We start from the raw sequence: 10,000 nt of genomic DNA on the forward strand, positions 1-10,000 counted from the left end.
ACACAAGCACACGCACACACTCGCACACACACAAGCACACACACACACACACACACACACACACACACATATTCGTGCAAACACACACTGTCTCTCTTTCAAACAGTGCTTTAAACAGCTCTTGTGTTTGTTAAATGAAGGATCTCGCGTAGAATTGGATTATATGAAAAATTAGACTCATGCAAACATTTAATTATAGCGCTTATTATTACATCCTGATATTGTTGTTCGAACGGTGGGTTGATCCTGTTTTTTTGTTGCAGCTCTGACTGTAGTGCCACCTGCACGGGTTATGTTCATGTTCTCGTTCTAGTACATTATTGTTTCTATAGCTCACACACAGGGACTTAAACTTTTTAAAACGATGACGCATTCACAGAGGAAGTGCACGCATTTCAAGCTGATGGAAGGAGTCTCCAGTATCAGCGGCCATTTTCCCTCAGAGGTTGAAGCTGTGGCTTTTTTTTTTTTTGACATCATCATGTTCAGACGATCATGGTTTGAAAGTTTTTTTAAAGCTGTAAGGAATGTGGGCGGGGACAGGAAGTTACGCAGTGTTAATTCATAAATTAATTGTATTTATTTCAAAAACTTTATTGATCCCACTGGAAAATTGTAATTTCTTCGCATAGCTTCCTAACATCGCTGGGGTCAGAGTGCAAGGTCAGCCATGTTACAGCGCCCCTGGAGCACAGAGGGTTAAGGGCCTTGCTCAAGGGCCCTAAGAGTGGCAGCTTGGCGACACAAGTGCTTAAACCCCCAAACTTCCCATCAGTAACCCAGGACCATAACCACTGGCGTACCACCTTCTTAAATGTAGCTACAAAAAAAAAAAAAAAAAAACAGTTTTAGTGCCGAATTGGTTTTAGTGACCGAAGCTGCAAGGGACAGCAATTATTTATATATTAAAACGAGTGAAGAAAGATTACGACCGAAAGGTACGGTCAGGATGACGTATGCAGATTTTTCAGAAATTATATAGATAAGTAGGAAGAAGTGCGTAAATATAGTGGAAGGCTATGCAGTGTTTTAATGGTTTTTTTTTATTTCCTCTTAAAACTGACTTTTTCAGGATAGACTTCAGGTGATATATTTATTCTTTTTTTACAGATGTTTACTTTGACTTATTTAATAATAATATTATTATTATTATTATTATTATTATTATTATTATTATTATTATTATTATTATAATTATTAATCTATTTATTTATTTAATTGTATTTTTATTTATAATTTCTTATGCTTGGAATGCGCTTTAAGATGTAACTTGAAGGCGCTGTGTAAAATTAAGATTATTTATATATATATATATATATATATATATATATATATATATATATATATATATATATATATATATATATATATAAAGAAATAAAGAAAAACGATTATTATATAGAGTAGTAAGTAATAAATAGAAAATGAATACATATTGCTCCTGAATGTATTTGCATGGATTGCATGTGAGTATGAGTTTTACGTGCTCATGATGCCTGGGGGGGAAATCATTCAATCCAATTTGATTTGTAAAGCACGTTTAACAATGAACATTGTCCCAAAGCAGCTTTGCAGAGATAAAGAGGTCATAATATTTTAATTTTTATGTTAATGCCTAATGAGTGAGCCGGCTTCGACAGCGGCAAGGAGAAACTTGTGCCGTGAGGAAGAAAACTTGAGAGGAACCGGACTTGAAATGGAACCCATTCTTATCTGGGTGGCACCGAATGTTCATTTCTAAAAGTTCCATCATTGTTGAGGTTCGGTGATAGGCGCTTAAATGCAGAACTGTTCGTGCAACCTGCGGTCCCACGCCATTGTAGTCGATTGTATCAATTACAGTCAAAATCCATCCTCATAGTTTTTGAGATGTTTATTAACTTCATGGATCTTTGGGCTGTTCATGTGGAACCATGCTGAGGAAGCTGTACTGATTGGTCTCCAATGGAAGAGAACGTCATCCAGTGGTAGGGCTTCAGGATGAATCAGGCGGATCTGAAAAGAAGAAAGGGTCAGGATTGCTGTTCAGTGATACATGAGAGGCTTTTCTCATGTCTTGTAGTTGTGGTTCTTGGTGCTTGTGTGATGAAGGATGATATGTCATGCTTTAATAAAGAAAATGCTTGAAGACAGGCCGTTGGAGGAAAAAAAAACAATCACAGGAAACAGGAAGCTTGGCCTTTTTTTTGTATATTTGGTATAGCGGTAGAACTTTCCATATGTCCCTAATGGGCCCAGTGGTTCACCACTGTTTCTTCCTTTGAGCATTTTAACAGATACTGACCAGTGCAGACCAGAACATCCCACAAGAGCTGCAGTTTTGGAGATGCTTTGACCCAGTTGTCTAGACTTCACAATTTGTCAAACTCGCTCAAATCCTTACGCTCGCCCATTTTTCCTGCTTCTAACATGAACTTTGAGGAGAAAATGTTCACTTGCTGCCTAATAAATCCACCCACTAACAGGTGCCATGATGAAGAGATAATCAGTGATATTCACTTCACCACTTATAATGTTATAATGTCATAATGTCTTTCCTGATCGGTGTTTAAGGAACAAACGTATATATTCTTTCAATACCGCTTTATCTCCGTGAAGCTGCTTTGAGACAATGGGCGATACAAATAAAAATGTATGGAATTGAAATGAGTTTTGGGAGTTTTCAGACGGCATTCCGGTTCATCACAAAGTTACAGAAGTCAGGGTTGCGTGCAGGACACATCAGGTTCTGTTACTCCAAGAGACGCCATGTCTTTCATGGAGCTCGACTGTGTCTCATAGTTCCAGTGAAGGGAAAACAACAGAGCATACAGAGACCGTATATACATTTGTGTGCTTCTAACTTTCCACCGTTTGGAAAGAACTGCATTTGGGTGCTCACATACATTTGGCTTGATTTTTTTTTTTCTTTTTGAGATTCGATTCAAATCCATTTGTGTCCAGTCAAACCCACTAACAACAGTAAAAATCATTTCCTCTCCTTCACTAGACTGAGTGCTCTCAAAGCTCATATCGATGATTATCATTAGGATCGTTGTTGTTGTTGTTGTTGTTGTTGTTGTTGTTGTTATTATTATTATTATTATTATAAAGTAAATAAGCTCTATTGCCCGAGCTCTAATGCCGTTTCCTATCACTCTTCCTCAATGGAGCGAGGGTGGGAAAAAAGTAAAAAAAGACGCACACTCGTCTCCAAAAGCTTGCAGGCCCTTCATGTGTGGGAAGAAAGGGCGAGTAAACCGCGCTCTCTCGTGCTGCAAACATGCTAAATTCTGCCCTGCTCCTCAGCCTGCCGCTAACGCTTTCCCCAACAGTCCCCTGTCAAAAACTCAAATTCTCCCACCACCTTCCCTTTCCATCCTTCACGTTCCCGTCCCTGCATAGCCCTCAGTCCCTCATTTGTATGTAAGCTTTTAAAGCCAACCTTTTGTGCTTAAAGCGAGTGGAACGGTCAGGGGGCGGAGCCCGGGATTGAGGGGGCATGGCCTTTCAGATCAGAAGTTCTTTCCAGAATTTATTTTTTCCCCCCGATTGGGCTCCGGCCTGCAATAACAAAGAGGCAGCAGCCATGTTAGCTGGAGCACGGCGTGCAGTCGACTCTGCTCTGGTAGAGGGCACTTGAATTCTCGTGACTCACACAAACACACACACACACACACACACACACACACACATATGGATCTCACTCACCAATCTCTCCCCCCCTTCTTTTCTCTCTTTCCCTCTCTCTCATATCCCCTCCCTCTCTCTCCTTCTGTCCCCTGTCTCCCTTCCTCTCTCCTGTCTCTCCTACAGAATCCAGAAGGAGCTGGCTGAGATCACTCTGGATCCTCCACCCAACTGCAGGTAGGCACTTTATCGCTCTTTCAAACACTTGAGAGCTTTTTTACGTTAAACACCAGCCGGTGCGGTGGCTTTTAAACTCAACACACACGAGCCAAGAGACTCCACAGGACCGGGATTTATACTGCTGAATGGCTTCCTGAGTGCGTTCTGTGTCCTGCACTGTTATTATCATTATGGTTATTATGATGATGATGAGGATTGCCGTTAAGGGGATTGCTGACGGACAAGACGCGTTTTGGGCGATGCTCAGGATTGTTTTTTTACGAGTTCCGTCTGTTGCTGGTGTGTTTGTTAATACATGATAGAAGTTGGTCATACACATGCATTTGGTTATTTAATGTATGTTTCTTTGTGGGTTTGGAGACCCAGTGGGTGTCATCTGTAACCATGAACAAAACTTTGCTGCGTAGCTCAACACTGTTTTGGATATTCATCCAATTGTGGCCTGAAGCCCACTGATGTGGATGAGGTGAAAAGACCTGGGCTGCAGTCAGCGTTCACATTCATGATGTTTAATAAGGTCAGAGCTCCATAGCAGGAGATCTTCCACTCCAATTCATGTAAAGCATATCTTCGTGGAACAGAGAGTCTCCAAGTTTAAATGAGTGAAAATCTTTCACGCTACAGCATCCAAAGAACTCTATACAACTGTGTGTGATTATTTGGGTGGAAGAACCACATATGGCCGAAAAGGTCAGGTGTCCCAATACTTTTGCTCCACACCGGTTGATACCGAGCTCCCGAAATTGGTGTGCGCGAACGTGTTCAGCTTGTTTATCAGCGTTGTTTTTGCGTCTCGCGTGGCTTCTCATTAACGCGGTAGCTGTTGTGTCGGTTGGATTTGCATGTTAAACACTTTATTGGGCCGTGTTTTTGTACGAGCTCGACAAGGCCTGGGCATGCGTACGCGGCTAATTATAAGCTGCTTTCATGTTAAATGTTTCGTTTTGTTTATCCGTTCCTTTAATGCACCGTAGACAGCTAATTTAAACGTTGGAGAAAGGGATAAAAAAAACAAAATCTAAAGAATTTTTTAAAGCATTTCAGCATATACACTGATTAGGCATAACATTATGAGTGGTGAAGAGAATATCACTGATTATCTCTTCATCATGGCACCTGTTAGTGGGTGGATTTATTAGACAGCAGGGGAACAGTTTGTCCTCAAAGTTGACGTGTTAGAAGCAGGAAAAATGGGTGAGCGTGAGGATTTGAGTCTAAACTATTGACGTCTAGACGACTGGGTCAGAGCATCTTCAAAACTGCATCTTTTTGTGGGATGTTTCTGGTCTGCAGTGGTCAGTATCTAAACTTAATGCTGTTAATCCTTGAAAGGGGTCAGAAGTGTTTTGGCAGCAGAAGGGGGACCAACACAATATTAGGCAGCTGGTCATAATGTTATGTCTGATTGGTGTACTGGGACACCCTTATCTAGAACAACTTACATTTATTATCTTATTCATACAGATGAGCTGCTATGGGATTAAGGGTCTTTAAACTCATGACCTTCAGTTCCAAGTCCAACCACTAAGCTCCCACCTCCCCAAACATATATGGTTCTTCCAACCAAACACAAAGTTTGACCCACACTATTGTCTTTGCATGCGGTAGCCTGAAATTTTCCCTTGAACTAAGAGACTTAAACCTGACAATACCCCTATGCACAAAGCCAGCTCCATGAAGATATGCTTCACATGGGTTAGAAGTCTGTGGAAGATCTGAATGTGAACACTGACTGCACCTCAGGCCTCCTCAGATCACCTGCATCAGTACCTGACTTTACTACAACAGATCTCCACAAGCGCACTCCAAAATCTAGTGGAACATCTTCCCAGATGAATGGAGACTAAATGTGAAACGACAAGCTTATTTATCAGGACTCACTATGAAGGATGTGTTTTGTAAGAGCCCAGGAAAATATTTTATAAATCTGTGTGATAAATATCTGTATTTACCTCAGAAGTAGGCACTATCGCTGATATGGTAATAAATACAATCAAATATAATGAAAAATTGTGTTGTAAAGTAATAAAAATGTTTTTATTAGTACACAATATGGTCACCAGAATCAGCTTTTTTTTGTTGCCGGTACATGAACACAAATTTAATATACAATATTGCATGTGCAAAGCAGCAGATGTGGGGGACGATGTAGTGTGATGTGGTTAGTGTGCGCATTAACTGTTCACATCTCGCCTGTGTGTGTGTGTGTGTGTGTGTGTGTGTGTGTGTGTGTGTGTGTTGTCTTTGCATCTTGTTGTTTCGGTGTGAAGTGAAGTTTCTTGTCCTCAAAGACAGGAGTTGAATAGGTCATGGCTAGAGTGTGAAAGGTCTATTTCATCGGTCTGCTTCTTGACCCTGGAAGTGTACAAAGGGGTCAGGGGGTCTACAAGTAAGTTCTTTACATTGTTTTGAAGCCTCATTTTGTCTGATTTTGTGTCCGACCCAATCCTGTTATTGATGCGACACAGTGAGGAGATCTGCATGAGCAGCATCTGGAGGCAGGTGGAACTTCTATAGCTCACTGTGAAGTCAGTGTAGGTCTTCCAATTCAGGTCCTGTGAGATGTTAGAGGAGTTCATGGCTGACATTGTGGTGTGTAGGTATCGTTTCTTTTTTGGTGAAGTCCATGGTTAGTTCTGGGTGAGTTTGAGGATTGGGGTTCGACTGAAGGGTCTGACAGAATTTCCTGAACCTCAGTTTTCTGTCTGTCTGTCTGTCTGTCTGTCTGTCTGTCTGTCTGTCTGTCTGTCTGTCTGTCTGTCTGTCTGTCTGTCTGTCTGTCTGTCTGTTTGTCCAGGAAGCTGGTTGGTGCAGAAAGCTGGACCATTTGGAGCATTGTGAATTGTATAAGGATGCAAGGGGAGGAGAGTCAATACTTATACAAGACTTACAGAGTTTAAATGAAATTAAAATAAAATCATTGCTATTAATGCTGTTATATATGTAAAGTGGGCGTGGCTAACCTAGAGTAACCTCGGTATACCTGTTACTGCCGAATCAAATGTCAAAACCGCATATTTTTTTTTACTTTTTAAAAAAATATTCATTGTATGTCTGAGCAGCCTGATGGGAGAAAGAGATCTCTGTGTTTCCTGGATATCATATTCATCTGTATTAATCGGTTCATCCGTCTGTCTGTCATCGCGTAATGCCGTCGTTACTGTTTCCTGTCTCCAGGCAGCTACAGGAAACATCCTATTCACAGAACCTCCACATTGTCTGGAAACACGAGCTGGGTGATATCACACTTCATCCTGATTCCTTCTACATGCGCTTATCCAAAACACCGGCAGCACGCCTGACAAATCCTGTACGGCTGTCAACACACACACTCACACACACACACACACACACACACACACACACACACACACACACACACACACACACACACACACACACACAACACTCCTCATTAGGGCGCTCTTCAATGCAGAGACTCGTACTGATACTGAAATAAATATTGCTATGTATTAATGACTCAAACGCATCATGGAACATTTGATTTCATTCTGTTTGTCGTGGTCTGTGTTGCAGTGAAACAGTGTGAGCGTGATCTGATTTCAAAGAGCCTGATAACACACTCACACAGTTGTGTTTAATTTTATTTTGTGTATGTATGTGTGTGTGTGTGTGTGTGTGTGTGTGTGTGTATATATATATATATATATATATATATATATATATATATATATATATATATATATATATATATATATATATATATGGCCAGGTTTTGTTTGTCACTGGGTTCTCTCGATCTACCATTACTTCCTGCACTGATGCTTCATTACGTAATCATTCGAAAAATCCTAAACGGTTCATGGTCTTTTAAGCACCACTGTCTAGAGTTCCACCTCAGGATGAAGCTTCAGGATGAAAGGGTGCATGGCTGCTATACATCTACGAAGCTTTGTACACTGAGGTTTACTTTTGGAACTTCTTGCTGGGGTCCTTGTGGTCCTGTGTACTAGCATTTGTTTATATACAGTACAGACCAAAAGTTTGGACACACCTTCTCATTCAAAGAGTTTTCTTTATTTTCATGACTATGAAAATTGTAGATTCACACTGAAGGCATCAGAACTATGAATTAACACATGTGGAATTATATATGGAATTATATACATAACAAAAAAGTGTGAAACAACTGAAAAATGTCATATTCTAGGTTCTTCAAAGTAGCCACCTTTTGCTTTGATTACTGCTTTGCACACTCTTGGCATTCTCTTGATGAGCTTCAAGAGGCAGTCACCTGAAATGGTCTTCCAACAGTCTTGAAGGAGTTCCCCGAGAGATGCTTAGCACTTGTTGGCCCTTTTGCCTTCACTCTGCGGTCCAGCTCACCCCTAAACCATCTAGATTGGGTTCAGGTCCGGTGACTGTGGAGGCCAGGTCATCTGGCGCAGCACCCCATCACTCTCCTTCTTGGTCAAATAGCCCTTGATGCCTTCAGTGTGACTCTACAATTTTCATATTCATGAAAATAAAGAAAACTCTTTGAATGAGAAGGTGTGTCCAAACTTTTGGTCTGTATTGTATATATATATATATATATAAGCAATTAACAGTAAAATATTGTATAAACTATACAGCATGTATGTATGTTGCAAAGGGCTCGTGGTCGAGTGCCGGGTTCTCACAGTTTTTTCAATTTTGTTAAAAAAAAAGATTAAAAAAATCTTAACACTGGGATTATATATATATATATATATATATATATATATATATATATATATATATATATATATATATATAATCTTATGAAATATATGATTTGTGGACATCTGACCATAAGATTAGTATTTGCTTTTCGAACATCTTATTCCATGATGTACCTCTACTCTTCTGAGAAGATGTTCCACTAGATGTTGGAGTGCGCTTGTGGAGATTTTTTTCTCATTCGGCCACAAAAAGTCTTAGTGAAGTCAGGTACTGATGTAGGTGAGGTGAGGAGGCCTGGGGTTCAGTCAGGATTCACATTCATACTGTTTATTAGAGTTGAGGTCAGAGCTCTATAGCAGGAGATCTTTCACTCTAATCCATGTAAAGCAGATCTTCATGGAGCTGGATTTGTGCACAGGCTTGTGTGTTGTCATGCTGGAACAGGTTTGGGATCAGGTTCAGGTCTGGTTCAAGTCAAGGGAAAATGTGATGCTGGTGCATCTAAAGATTTCTTATTCAATGATGTACCTTAAAGGCAGGTGTCCCAATACATTTGCTCACAAAACTGACATTTTAAACAGGGAACTTTCTCTCTCTCTCTCTCTCTCTCTCTCTCTCTCTCTCTCTCTCTCTCTCTCTCTCTCTCTCTCTCTCTCTCTCTCTCTCTCTCTCTCTCTCTTTCTGTTTTTCTTTTTCTCCGTCTCATTCTCTTCCTGTCTCTGCTTTTGTCTATTTCTCTCTTGGTTTTCCTCTGTCTCTGTTTTTATCTCTGTTCTTTTGTTTCTCTATTTCTCTCTCTCACTGTCTTTTTGTCTCCCGCTGTTTCTTCTGTCATCTTCCTTTCTTCTCCATGCCCCATTTCTCTTTTTGTCTTTTTGTGTGTCTTATTGTCTTTCTGTCTTTATTTTATCTGTGCCTGTATTTTTTTTCTTTTTTTGTTACTTTTCTCTATGTTGCTCTTTCTGTCCCTCTCTCTCTTTCTCTCATTTTCTCTACATTGCTCCCCCTCTTTTTCTATCTCTTTCTCTGTCTCTGTGTGTCTGTCTGTCTGTCTGTCTCTCCCTCTATCTCTGGCTCTCTTTGTTAATTTCTCTCTTTTATCTCCACAATCCCTTTCAACCTTTATTTCTTTATGTGTCTTGTTGACTTTTTCTGTTTGTTTGTTTTGCCTGTCTTTCTTCTTTCTGTCCATACCTCTTCTTCTCCGTCTTCTTTTTCATCCTTCTCTCTCACTATGCCTTTTTCTGTTTTCTCTTTTTTGTTTCCATGATTTCTTTCTTTCTTTCTTTCTTTCTTTCTTTCTTTCTTTCTTTCTTTCTTTCTTTCTTTCTTTCTTTCTTTCTTTCTTTCTTTCTTTCTTTCTTTCTTTCTTTCTTTCTTTCTTTCTCTCTCTCTCTCTCTCTCTCTCTCTCTCTCTCTCTCTCTCTCTCTCTCTCTCTCTCTCTCTCTCTCTCTCTGTGCCTTTTTCCCTTGTTTGCTTTGACTG

General features: G+C 40.1%; 1 protein-coding gene across 1 annotated transcript in view; it reads left to right on the top strand.

Annotated features, from left to right (window-relative positions):
- ube2e3 (ubiquitin-conjugating enzyme E2E 3) overlaps nt 1–10,000 on the top strand; it is an 80,941-nt gene that overhangs the window by 9,939 nt on the left and 61,002 nt on the right. The window contains exon 3 of the mRNA XM_083537200.1: nt 3,796–3,846. Coding sequence (XP_083393326.1) covers nt 3,796–3,846 — 51 coding nt within the window. The remainder of the gene's footprint in view (nt 1–3,795; nt 3,847–10,000) is intronic.

This window comes from Silurus aristotelis (assembly GCF_946808225.1).
Source record: "Silurus aristotelis genome assembly, chromosome: 3".
Lineage (NCBI taxonomy): Eukaryota > Metazoa > Chordata > Actinopteri > Siluriformes > Siluridae > Silurus > Silurus aristotelis.